The 20040-nt window shown below is 51.6% G+C and overlaps 9 protein-coding genes across 17 annotated transcripts; 6 read left to right on the top strand and 3 right to left on the bottom strand.

Annotated features, from left to right (window-relative positions):
- Positions 1-155: 155 nt before the first annotated feature.
- On the top strand, positions 156-1186 carry TERG_05090 (uncharacterized protein; the record flags this gene model as incomplete). Of its 6 annotated transcripts, XM_003234446.1 has the most annotated exons (4): positions 156-246; positions 414-736; positions 808-856; positions 920-1050. In XM_003234446.1, 4 exons carry the CDS (start codon positions 156-158, stop codon positions 1048-1050), a joined length of 594 nt encoding a protein of 197 aa, XP_003234494.1. The 6 variants fall into 6 exon arrangements, with proteins under 6 accessions (XP_003234494.1, XP_047604350.1, XP_047606501.1 ...); XM_047748369.1 differs by having other exon boundaries at positions 414-856; positions 920-1186; XM_047749920.1 differs by having other exon boundaries at positions 808-1050.
- Positions 1187-1433: 247 nt separating this feature from the next.
- Positions 1434-3066, bottom strand: TERG_05089 (uncharacterized protein). 2 transcript variants are annotated; one of them, XM_003234445.2, is made up of 3 exons: positions 2584-3066; positions 2251-2484; positions 1434-2186 (listed from the first exon to the last, which is right to left on the bottom strand). In XM_003234445.2, exons 1-3 carry the CDS (start codon positions 2597-2599, stop codon positions 1471-1473), a joined length of 966 nt encoding a protein of 321 aa, XP_003234493.1. In that variant the 5' UTR covers positions 2600-3066; the 3' UTR covers positions 1434-1470. The 2 variants fall into 2 exon arrangements, with proteins under 2 accessions (XP_003234493.1, XP_047604349.1); XM_047748368.1 differs by having other exon boundaries at positions 2251-3066.
- A 992-nt stretch (positions 3067-4058) lies between these two features.
- Positions 4059-5530, top strand: TERG_05088 (uncharacterized protein; the record flags this gene model as incomplete). 3 transcript variants are annotated; one of them, XM_047748367.1, is made up of 3 exons in its annotated part: positions 4059-4071; positions 4135-5455; positions 5518-5530. In XM_047748367.1, the coding sequence occupies 3 exons, from the start codon at positions 4059-4061 to the stop codon at positions 5528-5530; spliced, it is 1347 nt and encodes a 448-aa protein (XP_047604348.1). The 3 variants fall into 3 exon arrangements, with proteins under 3 accessions (XP_047604348.1, XP_047606499.1, XP_047606500.1); XM_047749919.1 differs by lacking the exon at positions 4059-4071 and having other exon boundaries at positions 4373-4658; positions 4723-5455; XM_047749918.1 differs by lacking the exon at positions 4059-4071 and having other exon boundaries at positions 4125-5455.
- Positions 5531-6664: 1134 nt separating this feature from the next.
- Positions 6665-9157, bottom strand: TERG_05087 (uncharacterized protein; the record flags this gene model as incomplete). The annotated part of the gene is made up of 2 exons (XM_003234443.2): positions 6665-8905; positions 8981-9157. The coding sequence occupies 2 exons, from the start codon at positions 9155-9157 to the stop codon at positions 6665-6667; spliced, it is 2418 nt and encodes an 805-aa protein (XP_003234491.2).
- A 456-nt stretch (positions 9158-9613) lies between these two features.
- On the top strand, positions 9614-10363 carry TERG_05086 (uncharacterized protein; the record flags this gene model as incomplete). The annotated part of the gene is made up of 1 exon (XM_003234442.1): positions 9614-10363. One exon carries the CDS (start codon positions 9614-9616, stop codon positions 10361-10363), a length of 750 nt encoding a protein of 249 aa, XP_003234490.1.
- A 182-nt stretch (positions 10364-10545) lies between these two features.
- TERG_05085 (uncharacterized protein) lies at positions 10546-12402 on the bottom strand (the record flags this gene model as incomplete). Its single annotated transcript, XM_003234441.2, has 4 exons — positions 12098-12402; positions 11787-12047; positions 10793-11707; positions 10546-10659 (listed from the first exon to the last, which is right to left on the bottom strand). The coding sequence occupies exons 1-4, from the start codon at positions 12389-12391 to the stop codon at positions 10546-10548; spliced, it is 1584 nt and encodes a 527-aa protein (XP_003234489.2). The 5' UTR covers positions 12392-12402.
- Positions 12403-12495: 93 nt separating this feature from the next.
- Positions 12496-14074, top strand: TERG_05084 (uncharacterized protein). The gene is made up of 2 exons (XM_003234440.2): positions 12496-12800; positions 12876-14074. The coding sequence occupies exons 1-2, from the start codon at positions 12751-12753 to the stop codon at positions 13864-13866; spliced, it is 1041 nt and encodes a 346-aa protein (XP_003234488.1). The 5' UTR covers positions 12496-12750; the 3' UTR covers positions 13867-14074.
- A 357-nt stretch (positions 14075-14431) lies between these two features.
- On the top strand, positions 14432-15278 carry TERG_05083 (uncharacterized protein; the record flags this gene model as incomplete). Its single annotated transcript, XM_003234439.2, has 1 exon — positions 14432-15278. The coding sequence occupies exon 1, from the start codon at positions 14460-14462 to the stop codon at positions 15276-15278; it is 819 nt and encodes a 272-aa protein (XP_003234487.1). The 5' UTR covers positions 14432-14459.
- Positions 15279-16053: 775 nt separating this feature from the next.
- TERG_05082 (uncharacterized protein) lies at positions 16054-19208 on the top strand (the record flags this gene model as incomplete). The annotated part of the gene is made up of 1 exon (XM_003234438.2): positions 16054-19208. One exon carries the CDS (start codon positions 16054-16056, stop codon positions 18928-18930), a length of 2877 nt encoding a protein of 958 aa, XP_003234486.1. The 3' UTR covers positions 18931-19208.
- Positions 19209-20040: the final 832 nt, after the last annotated feature.

Below are 20040 nucleotides of genomic sequence, written 5' to 3'. Positions count from 1 at the left end.
AAAATAGAAGACCTTGTAGAAAACCTTCAAAACAGAACAACAACACCATCGACACGCCCTTTGCCAGCTCCAGCTTGGACAGCTTGACAGCTTCTTCTCCAGAGTCACTGCTCACCGTTCTCTCCTACTCAGCTGGACTACTGTGTGTATCCGCCATGGCAGACCACGAAGACGAGTTGGCCACCACCAGAACCGACGGCTTCAAAGTCGGTGAGAAGAAGACCGTTGAGGAGTACCAGAAGCTAGGTCAGTACTCCTCCGGGGGAGCTCGAGACGGCTGTCTTCCTGCTGCTACATCCCCATATACAATGCTGCAAAGCCCGCAGGGGACATGGAAATCACTTATATTCAAGCTACCGCGCCGTATTTACTTTTGTCTATCTTCGAAACCGTTGCTGACCAGCTTGTTCTAGACCAGAACGACGAATCCCTCAACCGATGGAAGGCCTCACTAGGCCTGGGAAGCGGTACTCCCATCTCCAACCCTAACGACCCTCGCACCTGTATCATCAAGTCACTTGCTCTCGAGGTGGCCGGACGAGAAGATATCACCATTGACCTCTCAGAGCCTGGAGCGGTCGACTGTCTCAAGGATAAGCCGTTCACCATCAAGGAAGGCTGCCGATTCCGCATCAAGGCCACGTTCCAGGTGCAGCACGATGTTCTCAGTGGCTTGAAATATGTTCAGGTTGTTAAGAGAAAGGGCATCAGAGTGAGCAAGGACCAGGAGATGCTGGTATGTTTCACATATTCTCGGGATCAAGGCAAAACAAAAAGGGAGCGCTGCGCTGACAATAGTCTCTGTAGGGAAGCTATGCTCCAAACACCACGGATAAGCCAGTATATGAGAAGAAGTGTAAGTGCCTTGTCTGTAGTTGGTTTCCCGCGGTAATCCAGCTAACAACATATACTCGAAAAGTCAACGAGGAGGAGGCTCCCTCTGGTATTCTCTCCCGAGGACGCTATAACGCCGTTTCCAGATTCGTCGATGACGACGATGTCGACCATCTCAAGTTCGAATGGACCTTCGAAATCGCCAAGGACTGGTAGCGGGTTGTTCTGTAATCCTCTAGTTACCAGCAGCACCCGGACTGTGGCCCTGATCTTGGGATATGACACGCTTTTCACCAGGCAAAATCGAGTCTCGTCTTGGCGTTCACACTACTGTTGCCTTATCAATGATTGATCTTTATGCCAACAACAAGAGATTTTTGTTCTCCATCCCAGATAGCGTTAATTTCCTCATTTAAATGATGAAGATGACTACCTCTGTTCCCGCTTCTTCTTTGTGTCTGCCTTTGTACCACTCTGGCTCATAACACTCTGTTGAAGAAAATACCCTCTTAAAAACCTATCAAGACTGAAACTCCTTGGAAGTTCATCTGGCTGGATTGGATGGGTAATCTCTCTTGCTTTTCTTTTTCTTTTTCTTTTTCTTTTTTTTCTGCTCTGCATATTTAATCGAGGATATCATAAGAAATACTCAATCACCGGATTCTGCCCATCTTTCCCCTGCTGGGTCGCCTGGTCTCCACGATGGACATCATTGTTCTCCGGCGCAGCATCAAAGATGTTGAAGAATCGTTCACCAGTATCACTGACTTCTAGCACACTCGCTAAATTTCCACACCGGTAGCAGTAGTTCGGCGCACTCCATACAGTACTCAATCGGTCATCGTATAGCACCTGGTAACCTTCCTGGCACAGCTGGTGTGCGCGCAAGATATGCGACATGCTATTCACTTCCAAAAACTTCTTGACCACCTGTGCTCCAAAAGTGTAACCTGCACCTCGAGGAGATAAAGAAAATTCATCACGTTCGGTGTCCGGGTCTGACCAGACTAGGTCCGCCATGGGGCCCTCATGTGGTATCTCGCGAAACCGGTCGATGATCTTGATCTGGTCAATCGAATGAATGGAAGGAGACAGGCCGCCGTGGACACAGAAGATTTGGTCATTTATAACAACACTCAGAGTAAGAAAATCGAACATGTCAGTGAAATAGTGCCAGACATTGGCGTTACCGTATTTTCGAGCGCATTCGGTGTAGAAACCGTACGACTGCGTCACACCTCGCGATTCATGGTTTCCTCGGATCAAATGGACTCGTTCGGGATATCTGAGCTTTAAACAGATAAGCAAGGAGATTGTCTCCACGCTGAAAAGTCCTCGATCGACATAGTCCCCTGTAACGGTCAGAGAAACACCATCACCCTCTAAACAGACAACTAGTTGAGGCAAATTACGTACCAAGGAAGAGGTAATTTGTATTAGGACAGAATCCTCCGATCTTGAAAATCTCAATCAAATCGTAAAACTGGCCGTGTATGTCGCCGACAACAGTAACTGGAGCAGCAATATGTACGACATTACTCTCTTTCATTAACAGCTCCTTTGCCTTGGAGCATATCGCTTCAATAACCGAATCTGCCAGCAGTTCGCGTTTGTAGATCCGTTCGATGCACTCATCCAAATCAATACTAGCTATATGTAAAGAAAGAATTCCAGTCAGACAACGGATCAAATAACAAAATAACATGTAGCATAAATATATAAACGGCTATGGTTCTGGTTGGCACTCACTTGGAAGGCCCGGCATGACGCCTAGGAAAAAGAGTGCTGATCGGTAGACGAGGGAAGTGAATCCCCAGTCCTATCTGTATCTTTGTGTTCCGGGGAAAAAAAGAAGATGCGCGCACTATGTTGATGGAAGGGAGCGATTGACCTGTATCGGTGTCTGCTGGGCTGGTTGAAGTAACGAGGGACGGTATGGAGAAAAAGGAACTCGCATGGTTTAATACAGGGCGTCTGGCGGCTTATATGCGAGGACCATGCAGGCTAATTTATATCGGACAGCTGATAGCAAGGGAGAGCAGGCCCCAGCAGCGCAAAAGTGTCGACTTCTTCTGCTTGCTGCAAAGTTCTTGCTGCTTCTCACGGCGTCGTTTCTGATATCAACGGATGACTAATCGTATTTGCTTAGCTAATTGCATACTCGGTCTCGGGTCGATCTCGCTGCGGCCCCAAAACAGCTTCCCAGCCCATGTAGATCAGCTCTTGGTTCCAAGAGAGAGTCTACCGCTCTGCCCAACACCAGTTAGAGCTCAAACAAGTCAGTAAATATCCAGGGCCAATTATCCCTGTGCTTCCAGCGCCGGCTCGCTGGCTATATTAAGATCTAATAAGGCGTTACACGTGACCCCCCTTTTTGGTTCGGCGCGGAATAACGAAAAGCCGACGCCATAAATTTCCCTTGAGGTCGCGAACTTTTGCAACTTCCAACTTCAACCTCAACTTCCGTCTTTCTTGCGCGCGCATAAGGACACACAGAGCGAGACAGGGCCGGCTTCTTTCTTCTTTCTTCTTCTTTTTGGATACTCTTTGCCTTCTCTCATTTTTGATTATTACAACCACCAACAACCATTGTTGCTCGATCGAAGGTCTGAATACGCCTGGGATGCCAGAGCATTACCTCACTTTGATCTGATTCGGGAGCACTGCCTGAAACTGGTAACAGAAACCTCCAGTGACTGCAGCCGCCCTCCATAAACGAACAATCAATGTGAATCCGTGCTGGATGAGCCCACTGGGATACCCTTGACTGTAGTACTCGCAGAATATCACTATACCTCAGATATCAGCTGTTTTTAAGCTCAGTGGCAATGCTCCATCTCGCAGAAGGTTATATCAACGTCACCATTCCCAAAGCTTGATACCGGACCAAGCACAAACATTCTGGTGACTTCCTCATTCTTCTTCTCATAATCTCCATTTTCTCCCTCTTTTCATGCTCAACTTCTAGCAACAACACGAGATGGTCCCCCAGCAGATGGGCTCCCCCGACGAGGGGCTTCGGCGACGGCGTTCAGCACCTGGTTTTGGTAGCAAAGCGCAACGCGGGAGTAGAGGTAGCTATGGCTATCGATCGAAGAAAGGTGGTCCGGGTCATGGGTCGTTCCACCCAATGAACGCTCCATTCCCCCAGGACCAGCCACCACCTTCATGCTATACCTGTGGATCTTACGACCACATGGTGCAACATTGCCCCGAATATCAACATGAAACATCACCGTGAGTTAGCAGCTATCATCCCAAACTTGTGATTACATATTTTGGCTAATTTGATGTCTACAGTGGCTTTCATAAACATCCACGTCCAGCAAAACGGCAAAGAACAGCAGAGGGTTCTCGACATCAATATCGAGACGAGTTTCCCCCTAGTCAAAGAGGACCACCTCATCGTTCATTCTCTCACGGGTCGCATTCATACAACTACTATGACTATCCAGGACCTGCCTCCCCTGAACAAGAGGAGTGGCACCACAGACCGCCGTATGGATACCCACCATATGAACCCCACGGTCCTCCACCGATGGCTGGATATGATTATGATTCCCATGGCCCTATGCCACCCTACCACTATAATGATGCTCCTCCCCCAGGTTATCATTCCCGCCGCCCTCCTCGACGTCGAGAGAGCGATTATCCTGAATACCCCATGGAAGGACCACCACCTTCATGGGATGCACCACCACGTGGCAGCCATTCATGGCGAGGGAAGGGTCGTAAAGGCAGAGATGGACATACGTTCTCACGTAGGCCAGACAGTCACGTGGAGGGATTTTACGACTTGGACACCACTGACAGTGCACAGAATTGTATGTTTTATTCCCCTCCTTTTCATCCATCACACCTATCTAATTACACTTTTACAATTTGCAGCCTGGAGATCGCCCCACGCAGTTGGCCGGCCACTTCCATCAGTGTTCAGTGATCTTGATGATATCTGCAAACTGCCTCCACATACTTCTTTGCCCCCAGGAATGTCTGTTTCAAAATACTTCCTGAATAAGGGAGCTGATGAATTTAACGAAAATATCCGAAACACAGAGGACTGGCCCTTTATGATGGGAGATCCTATCTTCTCCGAGTTCCCCTCAGACGGAGAGACAGTTCCTGTCAAAGACCTTATCCACCGCCAGAAAGATATGATGGCGGCCCATAAATATATTCCTCCCAAGCCTGTCGTCGAAGAAACAACTTATGATAGCGAGCAGGCTGATGAACCGGAGATACCAGATGATGCAAGTTATGCCGGTTCCGAAGAACAAGGACAGGCCAATGGAACCCAATCACCAGAAGAAAATGGTAGCTATACCGGCTCCGAACAAGGTCGGGGCCATGACCGTGAATATAAACGTCATCATAGCCAGGCATGGAACACGGAGGACAATACCAACACCCCAATGTCCACTACGCCTGGAAACAACGATAGTGATGAACGTCCACAGACTCCACAAAGATACTCCAAACCCCAAAGTTTCCATGGGTCATACCACAGAAAGCGCGCAAGAGAAGAGTCCTTGGAACTACCTGACGACGAAATTCAGCGTCAAGTAGATGATGTTGCTCCAAGACTCGAGCGTCGTCATCCACGTGTCGCGGAAGCTTATAGGTACGACATTGATATACCCTAAAGACTGTCATTCAAAGTAATCCTTACTGATTATATCTTAGTCGGCGCTGGTAAGCCGCTTATCCGCTTACCGATCCGTGTTTCCTGCTTGTTATTATTATTATTATTCTTAACCACCTTCGAATTTCTTTATCAATAACCCATACCCACAGTCTCTCCCAATTCGGGTCTTTCAAAATTCCCAAGGCCTATGGCCTCTGGCACGCACATGATATCAATCACTTAAACCCAGGGAAGACCAGATCGGTATCTTATAGCCTATTCGGATTTAATCTCACTTATTTCACTACGTGTGGCTCGTTAATTATTCCCCCCGGGAGTCTTAATTACCAGTAATTTCTCTCTCCCAGCAGAGAAAATCCAGCCTTCAGAGGCTGCAGGAGAGCTTAATTTTTACCTGCTTCTCTTTTACTTGCTCAGGTTGGTAAATCCCGTCAGTCAACTCTGACATGGGTTTACGCATCCTTGGATATTACGCTCTATGCGATAATCAATAATTTCATTGCTCTATCATCTTTCTCTCAATTTATATCTGATTATATATATTCCAGCCGTCCTCATATCATACCTACCTGCCATCATCCCTCGTTCTTCCACAGATGGACAGAATACCTGAATACCTATCTACTTAAGTGTTGGTGGAACAGAACAAAGTGACCATGCCTCGCCAGTCTTGAACAGGACCATACGAAGTAGATATCCGGGTAAGAGGCGCAAAAATCACGTAAATACTGCTCTAATAGTTATGGCTATAAGAGTTATATACTACTGCTGCTCTACCCATCAATGATCGTCTCAGCCAGAGGGTTCGGCTTCCTTGGAGAAGCTCAGAAGTCGCTCTTTAACTTCTATGATATGGATCGAGTGCAGGAAGTAGAATCGAGACCACGAATACACACGTATACGTCCAAGGTCTGTGTAACTCCTCAGCGAACCGGATAATCCAAAACAATCATGCGCCGATGCATGCTTGTGTCTTTAATTGGCTGCCCTTTCAAGGCTGCCAATCACGCCTTGGTAGAAAAGGGGCTACCTATAATAGGGGTTGATCTCAGCCAGTTTATGCCTAGATATTCAATCACGCTCGTTCACTAATATTAATATTACGATAAATCTTTTCAGATTTTTGATCCTCATGGAATAGATGCTATTGACAGTAATATCCCTCTATAATGCCCGGTAAATGCTTTATTCCAATAATTTTGCGGATTCAGCTCCTGACTGAGCATGCTGCTGATCTGGCTCTTCCTCTCCTTCCTCCTCTCCAGACTCTTCAGTCTCATATTCAGTTTCTTCTTCTTCCTCTTCTTCATCTTCTTCGTCTGTCTCCTCCTCAGTCTCGTCTTCGTCGACTTCTTCATATTCTTCCTCTTCTTCCTCTTCCTCTGCCAGCCAATCATCAAGTGACATGTTCTTGGGAACATTGCCTATTCTACCATTGACATTCCCCTTTCCAGATACAACGTTATGTTCCTGGAGAGCTTTATCCAGCCTCTCTCCAGCCGTAGTGTTGGTCTTCTCGCCGTATGCGCCGGATTTGCCGGAGTCATCGTCTCGAAGCTTCGGATCCGGTTCATGGCCAGCTTCCACCCAGTCGGGAAGGTCCTCGTAGCCCCTTAGACCATACATGCCTGCGTCAGGACCTATCACTAGAGTTGACGAGCCGATGAGGAGATTTTTCCTAGTCTCCGAGGGTGTGGAGGTATGAGGGATCGGCTTGGGTGCTAGAAGCAAAAGACTGGCGAGCTGGGTCGAGCTGGGCACAGCAAGAAGAGACTTGTATAGACGAGCTCGATCACGGAGATCATATGAAGTGTCATACCGGGCTAGTAAGAGAATGTACCTCCATAGAGTGGTGATAGAGTCCTCTTCCTTTGGCGACGAAACTTGGTCATTTGCATCAAACGTGCGATTATCGTCCTGGCCATTGTCCGATGAACTTTTGGGATCATTTGAGGGTGTAGGCGAGTTAAGTAGATGATGCAGGTACACCTTCGCTCCTAATAACAAAATCTGCTGTTTGGCTGTTTCTGACTCGTCTGAAAAGCCCTTTGCTAGCAGACGTAATACGTCCGGCGCAATGTTGTTATGAGGATCGATCCCAGCAAACTCCCCAACTAGCCATATAATACTTGCTCTGGCACCAGGACTGCTCGTGGTCCCCAGGTGGTTACCAAGCATGACGACGGTACCTTTATGGGCTGCAGTATCTTGCTGGATAAGATGCCTGATAACCGTTACAGCCTCTGAAACTAGGACATCGTCGGCACTAGAGATCTGGCGGAGGAGAAGCTGAAGGCAGCGCGTAGATGAGCCAGTGTGGGCTTCGGCACATCTTCCAATCGCACGAACGCTCTCACGGACTAGATCATGGTCAGATCCGTTGGAGAAGTGTTCCAGCTCACTGAGAATGACACTCTTGAAGTGATTCCCGCAGTGAGGGAATAACATGGTCAGTATTTCCAGCTTTAAACGCCAGATATGAGGCAAATCAGTAGATCTAACAAGGAAATGCGATGCATATTTCACAAATGGCTTTGGTGATATGAGGGCAACGGAGATGATATTATATAGAGCAACATGCTGCAGGTCTTGCGGGCTGCGGAGCAAGGCAATCAATGAGCCAGTGGCTGACTCCAAGTGCTCTACCGTTCCCAGGTACCGGAAGCAACGAACAACTGCCACGATTACAGCTGAATTCCGGCTCTGGAGTAACGGCTTGCAAGCTTTCAGCAGCAACTCGAGGTCCGGATCAACGATATCAACTTCTTCTTCGCCCAGGTCGTTTTCTTGGGTTTCTTCTTCGTTCTCGTCTTCATAGAATCCTTTGGGATTTGACTTTTTCACCTTCTGTGTCCTTCTAGGGAAGCATTTCCTGGCGTAAAATACCATAAGCCTGAGAGTGACCAGTTGACTCCACTCATCCATGTCGACCAGCTTCTTTACCAGGCTCCGGTAGTGCTTGTGAATAAGTTCGATCTTCTCCGGACATATTTCCAGAAATGCAGCAACGGCCGGCCCAACAACGAAGTACTGGTTATCTCCGAGAAGAATGGAAAGGTAGTCGATGAGCTGTGGCAGGGTCCCTGGATCAAGCCGGTAGCATTTCGGGATAGCCAGGGCAGCAGCTTTGCGGACATGAGGGCTCATGTCGCCGCATCCTCGTTTTATAGCCAGGGAAACAATCTGGCTGATAACCGGCACTTTCATTCCTGACATTGTCCGCAATGCCAGTGAGCGAACCTGCGGGTTCTGGTCCGTCAGAGACTTTTGAATAGCGTTGATAGATAACAGGGCGAGGTCCGGTTCCGCCTCTGCATGGTGCAATAGGTATATGTACACCAGCTTCTTGACTTCAATGTTCGGATTCGCAACGTTCTTGACGACGGCGGAGAAGAAAGGTAGACATGGCTCGGCCCTGTACATCAACTAGAAAGAGAGAGAAAGAGCTTCCTTCAATATTCAAACACGATGTAGCAGTGAGAAGGCCAGTATCCAGCGTACCGAAATAACCTTGCGCAGGCCGTCCAAGATATCTCTATCATTCCTGCTATCCAGCAGCTTCTTGATCTGCGACACCGAGGCGGTGCGGGAGGCAGACGAGGACGGTCTCAAGCTCCTGACCGAACTGGCGGACTGGGCAGCCTCAAGGGTAAGCTCACGAGCTGTAAGGAAGGCCATCAGTCAGTTATATGGATAGTTGTAGGGAGATGTTTTCTCTCGTCAGTCGGCGGAGCTGGCGGGATTACCTGTTTCCAGCATCGACGAGATCCGCGATATGGTCTCCATGACAGGGAGGCTCAACAGCTAATCATATGAAAAGAACAGCTTTACTAATAGCCCCCGGCTTTTGACTCCAGGGCGTCGAACGATCGGCTTGAAGCCCTTGAAAGCGCCGGTGGAGGATGAGGTAGGTCGTGTTTTGTGTGACTTTTCGTTGGTCGATGGATTTTTTGCCCGCGAACAAACATTCAAACTCCATCCACATGACATACGGCGAAAAGCAATCAATACCTTCAGCAAGAACAACGTCTGCACCCGCGGCTGACGATGAAGAAGAACTGAGGAAAAGCCTTAGATGAAGGGCAGATACCCCCCGGAAGGCCTCTGTTGTGCGCAGGCCGGCGCGAGAGCAGAATGAGCATCGCAACGTTCGACTCCGTGGTGGAATTTACACAACATCTTCTACAAAGCAATGCATCGACGGTTACTTTGATAGTGTGCTCGACGCGAGAGGCCTTTATCGAGGAGCTGTACGCGGATATACAGGCTCCGTCTATAGTTGTACCACGAGAGCAGTCCAGTTCACCTGCTGAAGAGGTCCAGGAGGAAAGCGAGCATGCAGAGAACTACCGTAGAGAAAAGGACGAAGAAGAGCATGAAGAGAAGAAAGAAGACGATAATCACGAAGAAGAACATGAAGAAGAACGTGAGAACAACCACTGGATGCTCTCGAACACGCTCGAGTTACTGTCTCGCTCCGAGAGAATACGGGTTGTGTTTTGTCCGGCCATCGAGCATCTCCGAGCCTATCTAGGCGGCTCTTTCAGGAGGCGTCGGCCACAAGATGGACAGGAAGGGAATAAGCTGTATCAAGGCGATGCTATGCTTGCAATAGTCAACCTGGTCTTCCTGCATTCTTCTACAGTCGAGTTCTCTGCGCAGGGGCTGTCGAGGACGGCTGCCCTGGCCGTGGAGGCTGCTGCGAGAGAACAAGTCAGGCTGGTTCTATGTGAATGCGAATCCGCGCTGGATGGAGGAGGCTATGGCTCTGGAATATGGGACGTACAAGTTCCGCTGTTGAACTCGATTACTGTAGAAGAAGGGCAGCCTGGCGGTAGGACCATACAGGTGAAGCAGGTCATGAAGAAGTGGTTTCGGTTTTGATTGAAATAGACTGGTAGAAGATAGAGATCACTGTCATCAATTGTCATATCATTCATACCTTCAAGTAAAAAAAAAAACTCCGGCGATGCTATGGGTATCTTAAATCAAACATTAACTGTACAAAAAGCAAGTCGATCCCTGACGTCCATCCGCTGCGGACGTAAGAGGACGCTGCAGACACTTTAGAGACACTTTTCTATCTCTGTCGTGTAGAGCTTGATATGAGACTCCATCTTCAGGTACTCATCGTGCGCTCGATGAATTTCATCTTCGATCGTCTCCTTCAAGTCCGCCATCTACCAAGTTTTGTTAGTCAAATGGCCACCATGCAGGGGGGGGATAATTGATAGCAGATAACAGTATATATTTATAGAACAGCCGATAGAGGTAAAATATAAATATAGAAATAGAGCAAGAAAAGTGACGTACCTTCTTCTCGGTCTGTTCGATGCGGATGCGCCTACGCTCCATCTCGCGCTGCTTCTCAGCCCGCTCTTCGCGCAGCTGCTTCTGCACCGAGTGCAGCTCTTCCATGCGAGCCTGGGCCTGCTCGGCCTTCTCCCTGCTGCTCTTGCGCAGGGCCTCTATGCGTTCCTGCCAGCGGGCCAGCTGCGACTGGAGCAGCTTCTCGGTGTGCGCGACCTCTCTGACGGTATTGCCTCGCTCGGCGAGGGCCTCTCTGTTCTTGATGCCCTTGGACTCCTGGTCGTCCTCTTTTTGTAACTCTACCAAAATATCTTCTAGCAGCTTGATGGAGCTCTGGACTTCATTATTGACAACGGTAAAGGTGTTCATCGATGTCTGCAGGGCACGCATTCTCCTCTCCATGCCGTCTACTTGGGATTTATCATGAGCGAGATTGTCGGACAGTTCCGTGAGGGCTGATTGTAGGCTTTCGGGGCTCTGGGAGACATAGGGGCGTAGCTTCTCGCACTCCTGGCGACTCTTCAACAGCTTCTCTGTCTTTTCCTCTAGCAGTGTCTGCTTCCTTGCCTTTTCCCCTTTAACCCTTTCAAACGTCTCTGCCACCCGTTCCTGATCCCGCCTCAGCTCCAGCAGCCGGGTCTTCAGCTCGTCGTTCCGGCTCGTCTTTTCCCGCACCACCCCGTCCATTTCCTTCTGCTGTCTCTTCATCTCCTCCAGCCGCTGCTCCAGCTCTTGGTTCTCGGCGTAGAGTGTCTCGATGCGCATCTTGGTGTCCTCTGACTTGTTGAAGTGAGCGTCAATTGCCGAGGTCTGTGACTCTCGGAAGCGGACGAAGTTGATCAGGTAGGAGAATATCTTTGCGATGCGGTCGTAGGTCGGCCTGGTGATGTCTGTAAACGTGAAGTCATGGACTCCACACTGCATACTGTTAGCTCTCTCTCTCTCTCTCTCTCTCTCTTCTCTGTATATACAAGTATCATAAGCAAAGTCTACGAACCTGGAGCATCAGCTTGCGCAAGGAGACGAGAAAGCCCATCAGATTGCGCGTATCCGGGGGAAAGATGTCCGCCTGGTCCCCGGCAATGTCTTCTGCAGCAGCGAGCATGGCGGGCTCCACGGTCTCCCGCGTGGTGTTCATAAACAGCTCTGCGAACCACTCGAAGACCATCTGGACCTGCTGCGGGTTGGGCTTGAGGAGGTCCGCCATGGTGAAGGGAATGCCGATATCGTTAATGCATCCCGCAATGACCTTGTCTGGCTATACATCTGTGAGCAATTGCCATCCACAACCGGCATTGGGACACTCACAAGGCGCAAGAAGGCGTCTGTCTCGCTCTCCTTCTTCTGCTGGCGGTGCTGCTGCTGCCCGCCGCGGTACTGCGTCGTCCGCGAGTTGTACGCCATAGCTGTCTCTGCGTGTATATATATAGCCTCCCGTCTCTTCCAGTCCAACTCCGCGTCTCTTCTCGACTTCTTCTTCGTCTTCTTCGTCTTTTCGTGAACGATATAAAAATGTCCAAAACTCCTTTCGAGCCGCATTTTTTGTTTACATGATAAGCAACTTGCCCGAAGCGGACTAGCGGCTGCAAACTGGCCAAACATGCTCTTTTGGGTAATTCAGACCGAAAGAGTCATCGAAAGTCGAAAAAGTCGAAGGAAGACAAGAAGAAGAAGAAGAAGAAGAAGAAAAGAACAAACAACGAGACGTGCAGGAAGATAGCAAGAAGATAGGAAGAAGATAGAAGGATAGCAGGACGGTTTGACTCCGGCGACTGCGAGAGAGACCGCGAGGGATACCCGATAGCAAACGACCGGCTGCAAACAACACCGACTGCGGCCAGAGCTGCCCCGCGGTTTGCTTGACAGCTACAGGACTGAATATAATAACTACCAGGAACCAGCGACCAGCAGCCAGAGGAAGACTGAGATACACTAGAGTGGCTGCTTCACTACGCGTCAAGATGTCACCGGCCCTGGAGACCCCTTCAAGCGGGGGCAAGGAGCCCTTTGAGTGAGTAGAGGACTGTCACTATATATATATAGATATCTATGAGTTGTGACGAGTATTTGTACTGACAGAAGACAGCATTGTAGAGACATATCACAAGCTACTACAAACAGACCCTGACCTGACAATGCCCATAGCCGCCATCGAGGCCCTGGTACTGCTACTGACACACTCACCATCTTCGACCATCTCCGAGACGCTCGACCTACTCAACAAACACACCGAGCACCTGAAGCGCTCGATCCCCAACCCGATCGGCCTCTCTGCAGGCACCGACCTGTTCCAGCGGTACCTGATATCGACGCTGCAGCGACCCGGCAAGCTGGGACCGGCGGGGGACTTTGACGCGATACGCGCGCACCTGCTCTCGAACGGGCGGCTGTTCATCCAGCGAGCCAAGGAGAGCAGAGACAAGATCGCCGCGTTCGCAACGGGTTTCGTACGAGACGGCAGCACGGTGATGACCAATGGCGGGTCGCGGGCTGTGGGAGCGATGCTGCGCAAGGCGGCGGGCGAAGAGGTGCGGTTCCGGGTGATATATGTGCTGCCGAACGGACATAGCCATGAAGAAGCCACGACTGCAGCGGGGACGGTGCCCGAGGGGATGGAGACGGTGGCAGTGCTGCGGTCGAAGGGAGTGCCTGTGGCCATGGTGCCGGAGTCAGCCGTGGCGTACTCGATGGGGATGGTGGACACGGTGATAGTGGGCGCGGAGGGTGTTGTTGAGAACGGCGGGATAATATCGCGGATGGGCACGTACCAGATGGGCCTGCTGGCGAAGGCAATGGGCAAGCCCTTCTATGTCGTGGCGGAGAGCCACAAGTTTGTGAGACTGTTCCCGCTTGGCCAGTACGATCTTCCCGTTGATCAGCGGGTTATCGAGTTCAAGACGAGCACTACTACCGAGAGTAACAGCAGCAGCAGCAGCTCTACCTCGCTGAAGGACCGCCGGACTGCGCCTGATATCGTGGACTACACTCCACCACACCTGATCACGGCGCTGATCACGGAGGCAGGCGTGCTCACTCCGAGTGCCGTCAGTGAGGAACTCATCAAGATCTGGTTTTGAGCGCTGACTCCGACCAGCTGTATTATCTAGCCATCAACATGATTGATATTATTTATACGACTGTGACGAGATCGATATCAACCATGGCGCCGGGATCAACAGATCAGCGCCGGGAACCTGACAGGCTGCACTCTGTGAACTATCGCGTTACACCGGGAGAAACGTGGAACGGAAGAAGGGAAGACGGGAAGAAGAAGAAGAAGAAGAAGAAGAAGCAAGAGAAGAAGACGACGCAGGGACGAGGGAAGAGCCGAGCTGTATCGTGACACCGAGCAGTGGAATCAATAAATCAATAATTCGGCCCTCTTCTTTTCCCAGGCACGGCCAGGCCAGGACCGAATCTATCTACAATCTGTATCTTTAGCTGCTCTTTAGCTATGAGAATGACTTCATCGGCTGCCCATGATCTACCGCTAAAAGGCCCCAGCAACTAGCAAAGCCGAGCTAGCAGGGACAGGGGGAGCTCCAGCAAGCCGGCAAGCCAGCAAGCCAGGCCGCCGATAACCAAGTAATCGCAGTAACAACTGAGGAAAAGCAAGCAACAAGCAAGCAGAAAGCAAGAAACGAGAAGGAGACTGAGGAGAAGAGGCAAGATGAATGACCCTCGAACAGGCCAGCCGTTCCCGCCCTCGACCATCCAGCGTGTCCTGTACAGCTGCGGCGCCGTCCACGTCTACGCCCTGCCGCCGCTGACCTCGATGAAGGGCTACCTGGCCGCCAGCTGGACCAGCAACAGCGACTCCGAGATCTTCGCCGGCCGTCTTCGAGTGCTCGAGAGCGCCGTCCCAGTGAAAGTACCGGCATCGAGACCAACCACGGCTCTTCGAACCCCCAACCGGCCCCTTGCCCTGCCCGAGGAGGAACCAGACCTACAACCAGAAGAAGCAGACGCAGAAGCAGAAGCAGAAGAAGAACGACTGCAGGTCGACATCCTGCTGGAAGAAGCCGGGGGAACCCACGAGCTGTTCGCTGCAGCGCCGTACGTGGATGCGGGCGTGGTCGAGCAGACGCTGGACTCGAGTCGCTTCTTTGCGCTGCGGGTGGAAGGCGAGGGCAAGAAGGCGGTGCTGGGACTGGGCTTCGAGGAGAGAAGCGAGGCCTTTGACTTCTCCGTCGCCCTGCAGGAGGCGAGGAAGATTCTCTCGATGTCTTCTACGTCTATGGCGTCTGGTGGTGATGCCGGGAAGGACCTGAGTCTGCGGCCGGGAGACAGCATCTCAGTCCCAGTCTCAGCACGAAGAGAGCCAAAGACAGCAGAAGAAGACAGAGAAGACAGAGAAGAAGAAGAGAAGCAGGAGAAGAAGGCCCTTTTCTCGCTTCCTCCGCCGCCGCCGCCGCCAGCTTCGTCTTCGTCTTCGTCTTCTTCCTCCCGTCGACGGCCTCCTGCGTCCTCGACTTCTCCTGCAATATAGATGTAACAGACAGCGAGATGCCAGTCTTGTAGCCTTATATCAGCTGCAGCAGATCTTCCTTATCCTTATAGTTGTATCTTAATCCTTCTATTAATCCTTCTAATATACCTAGGTAATCCATCTTCTCCAGAGTCTTCTCCGTGATGAAACAGCTGGCAGGCCTGCAGCTCCCAGACAGCCAGCGTTTAAGGCATCACAACAACCGCCATCCCCAAGCATCTTCCTAGGTATCTTTTTATATCAATATTATCTTCATCTCTTCATCTTCCTCTACTTCTACTTCATCTTCTTCCTCTTCCGGCCTTATGTTCTTCCGCAGCTTCACCAAAAGCAAAGAAAAAGCCAGGAACACAAAAAAAAAAAACCGCCTTCTTTTCTTCTTCCTTCAGCTTCACAACTTCTTCTTCTTCTTCCTCCTCTCCTGCTGCTGCTCAGCCAGACAGGACAGTCTCAGTCTCAGTCTCAGTCTCTCTCTTCCTCTCCTCCTCCCTCCTTTTCATCTCCTCCCGTCTTGTCTCTCCCCTGAGATGTCTCTCGTCGCTCGCTTCTGACCCGTCCCTGTCTCTCTGTCCAGCCAGCTCCAGCCTACCACGTCACTGATCAACCGCCCCCGAGAAGCCTCCCTCTCCCGGCCTGACGCCTGAAGACGCCTGACCTTGAGCCTGACGCCGAGTCGGCCGGGGCGTCACGGCCTCGTTCAGGCTCCCTGCCTCTTCTTCTCCCTCTCCAGCTGTCCCGTCCTGCCATTGAGAAGTCCTGGACTCTCCGTCGCGCCATGGCTCTCTGGCCCTTTGGCCGTCACAAGAAGCGGGCTCGCAAGGGCGACGACGAGGCCACCACCACGGCCACTGATAATACTACCGCTGCTACGACAGACCAGCGGCCTCAGACGCCTCCAGCTCAGACAGAGACGGCCACGAAGGCGGCCACGACTGGCGAGCACCATGGACACGGCGGCCTCTCTGCTGGCAAGCTTGTCCGGCGAGACAGCAAGCGTCAGAAGTACAGCGCCCTCCCTCCGGCAGCCGCAGCAGCCGCAGCAACGACGGCGACGACAACGACATCCTCCCCCGCGACCCCGGCGACTGCTGCCACTGCCGACTCCCCCATGACGCTGCCCGCCGGTCGAGCTCTGCGGCAACCCACTTCTGTCGACACTTTTGCCTCCGTCAGTGCTCTCGTCCCGTCCAAGCTCCGCCAGGCTGAGCAACCGCACATCCAAAACGCTGCCATGCCGTCCCACCCGTCTCAGGTCCAGGGTGAAGGCTCCTCCTCTGCCTACCCTGTCCCGACGCTCCACCATGGCAAGAGATATCTCTCCGAGCCCACCTCTATCCTCCGCCGTCGTTCGGAGAGACGCAGACGCATCGATCCCGAGCGCGAGCTGGAGATCAAGCGCATGGGCAGTCTTGTCTGGGAACACCCCAAGCGCAGCAGTGCTGCCACAACCACAACCACAACCAACAGCAACAACCACAACAACAACACCTCCAACAAGGATAAGCATCTCTCTGACCCATTCACCTCGTCTTCCACTGCTGCCAATGCTGCTGCTTCTTCCACCACCTTCGACCACCAGGCTGAGCCTCCGTCACACACCTTCAAGCTCAGTGCTCTCAATGCCCTGTCTCCCCGGCCATTCCTTCGCTATGCCTCCTCAGATGGGAACCGCAGCTCTCTCCCCGCCACTGCTGACATCTCGCGGTCTTCTACCACCAGAGACAAGGCCAAACCACGATGGTTCTCTGCCGACCAGGCCGCTGCTACTGCCGGCAGTAGTAAGAAGATTAACGAGCTGGCTGACACCATGGATGCCGGAGCCCTGCGCCAGCTCATGGACCGTGACAGACGACGCAGACTGGTCAAGCGTCAGATTCTCAGAGTACAGCAGCAGCAGCAGCAGCAACAGCAGGCCTCTGCGGCTGCTCGTCAGGCAGACAAACCCGTTGAACAGAAGGATCAAGTGCCGCAGCCAGAAGAACCACAGTCAGAGGTAGACACCCAGACCCAGTTACAGACACAGCCGCTTGAGAAAATAGTCAGCGCAGGAACTGCTAGCATTCCTTCTTCGTCTCCAGACCCGATGGACGTTTCCAAGCCTCAATCCCAGCAACAATCTCTCGAACCAGTCCAGTCGTGGCTCCAAGACGCCTCAAAGGAAAGCTTGGTCAAGGAAGACCGCGTTCAGACCGCCCAACGAAAGATAGAAGAAGAAACAGATGCGGGAGAACATCAAGGCCCAGCTGCCCCATTAGCTACCGTCCTCTCTCGCAATGGACAGCCCCTTGAACTCGCTCTCCCGGCCGATGAGCGCAGAGATGAGATTCCAGACATCCGCCAGCACCCTGCATTCCGCCAGCCTTCCGTCTCCGAGACGTCTGCCTCTGCTTCTGCATCCGTCTCTGCATCAGCCTCGACCAAACCAAGCAACATGCTCAACGAGACCAAACTAGGCCGGACCTGGACCCAGCTCTTCCGTCGTAGAGGCACCCTTCGTCGCAAACCCAACCGCAACATCCTGCCCAAGAACAGCTCCTCCGAGTTCTCTGTCACGTCTCGCACCCATCAGTACGTCAATCCCGGTGCTATTCCTGGAGCCGGTGCTGCCAGTTCACCTCCCATTGCCATTGCAGCGACTGCTTCCTCCCACCGCGCAGGAACTGATACCCAGTCCATCACATCCAAGTTCACCGAGCACCTCGACGATGGCTCTGCTTCGGGCTCTGCAATCCAGCTGTCGGCATCTGCACCAGGGGGACCACGCATGTACTCTCCTGAGCCACTGTACAATCTCCACCGCGAAGACTCGTACTCCGTCTCCGTCGCGCCCTCGCAGCGCATGAGCGGCGCCGAAAAGTACAGCATCAGTGGCATCTCGGCTGGTGGGGCTGGTGCTGGAACTGGCGCCGGAGCCTACATGTCCGGCCCAGATACCCGACCCAACAGCACCTTTCTAGCGCAGTCTCTGGCTTCCATCGACTCGGAGGGCAGCTGGCTCTCTGGCCGCCCATCCCGGCGTCTCTCCCAAGCACCTCTCAAGAGCCCCGGTTCAACTCGTGAACGACTGAACGACGATGTCAGCCCCATTATTGACCCGGATCTGGAAGACGACAACGCCATAAGCAGCGACGAGTACTTTGGCGCTCTCCCCGTGCCCAAAGAAGAGGAGGAAGAAGACACGGTTCCAAAACACGGGCTCAACATCACCACCTCGAATGACTCTGCCATCATCAACCCTGCCGTCAACGGCTACAACGACGAACCCGATGCTGCTGAAATTAACCCCCTTCCCGAAGATGCTGATGATGGCATGGCTCTGGCCAATGCCGACGGTGACCCACCAACCTGGCACTCCAGCGTCGGTAAACAGCCCCGTCTGATCAACCCCGAGACCCGCGCAAAGTCCCGCGAAGGCCTGTTCACCGAATTCATCGATAGCGAGAACGAAGTCAGCCCCATCGACGAGCCAGAGGGCTTAACTGAGATCCGTCGAGCCCAGAGCGTCGATCTAGGCCGTCATATCCGCCACATCAGTGCCGGCAGCGCAAAGCTCGTCACCTTGTCCCGCGCCGAGTCGAGCGGCAAACGACACAGCAACGTCTCTCTGAGCAGCTCCGGCGTCTTTCCCACCAGGGCCGACGACGACATTTAACTCTTTCATTTGAACCACGCTTCGAACCTCACTTGACTTGATCTTCTTTCCTTTCCCCTTTTTGCCTCTTTCATATGTCACACATGCATGCATCATTCCCATTTATCTCACATTTCCTTTCTCGTCCAGCCCATTTATTACTCGCAAGCGTGTTTTCTCATACCCCGGTTGTTCAAAAATACACCATGTATCTCTTAATCTTCTTTTTTTTCTCTTCCCAACTTTCCTTCTTCTTTTCTCTGGATCGGAATGGACTGGCTGGCTGGCGGACTGGACGGACAGACGGAATGGTTTCCCAAAGACGGTCGAGGTCACGTTAAAAAGAAATGCCCTTTTAATCTCTGCTTTTTTGTTTTCCTCTTCTTCTTCCTCTCTTTTTTTTTCTTATATCTTTTTTTCACGACTGCATAACATACCCCCCGAAGTTTTATTCCTTTCATTTCAACTTATTCTGCTTAAATCGGTCTGGTCGGTCGGCTCTTTTTTCATCTTCTTTTCCTTTGTCATCATCCACAGCCTCGATATGGCGTCTTGTCTTTCTCCCCTTGCCGTTGCCCCTGCCCTTCCCACCCCAAGTCTCCCTTTTTTTTCTTTCTTGCCCGTTTTCTTTTGTTCGGCTCGGTTTCTTGCTTTCTTTCTTCTATCCCCTTTGATATCCCCTGTGCTAGCTAGTTAGCCTTTGTCCCTTTTGTTTTATCTCACTGGAAAGAAAGGAATTTTTTCTTCATACTTATACCCTTGACCCTGTTCCAGTTCTTATTATCTCTCTTACCACCCATATCCTGCTATCCTCCCCCACCTCTCCTTATTCCTGACACTTCTCTGCCTGCCTGCCTGCCCGCCTGTCTCTCGTTTTTTCTCCTAGCAGGCAGGCAGGCAGGCAGATATAATGGGGAGAGGCAGGGGAGGACCTGCCCCCAATAGATATCACAATATAAGATACTTTAATAGTTCTTAACTTGTTCAGCTCTTTGAATATCCAAAAAGGTGCTGAAGAATACAAAGAAGAAGAAGAGAAGAAAAGAACAAATCTCTCTTTTATAAGACTGGTCTGAGTGAAAGTCGCGACGGCTTGGCATCCTATGACGACCTCTACTATGACAACCCTTG

This window comes from Trichophyton rubrum (genome assembly GCF_000151425.1).
Source record: "Trichophyton rubrum CBS 118892 genomic scaffold supercont2.5, whole genome shotgun sequence".
Taxonomy (NCBI): domain Eukaryota; kingdom Fungi; phylum Ascomycota; class Eurotiomycetes; order Onygenales; family Arthrodermataceae; genus Trichophyton; species Trichophyton rubrum.
Note: the sequence above shows the minus strand (reverse complement) of the source record. Positions and strands in the feature narration are given on the sequence as shown.

What these genes read in the sequence shown, in the direction of transcription:
- TERG_05089 (XM_047748368.1), bottom strand. Translation starts at nt 2,539, where the DNA reads ATGTTATTTTGTTATTTGATCCGTTGTCTGACTGGAATTCTTTCTTTA. An exon ending in TACAAATTACCTCTTCCTTG is followed by an intron (nt 2,187 to 2,250) that starts GTACGTAATTTG and finishes TGACCGTTACAG; the next exon opens with GGGACTATGTCGATCGAGGA.
- TERG_05084 (XM_003234440.2), top strand. Translation starts at nt 12,751, where the DNA reads ATGTCACCGGCCCTGGAGACCCCTTCAAGCGGGGGCAAGGAGCCCTTT. An exon ending in GGGGGCAAGGAGCCCTTTGA is followed by an intron (nt 12,801 to 12,875) that starts GTGAGTAGAGGA and finishes GACAGAAGACAG; the next exon opens with CATTGTAGAGACATATCACA.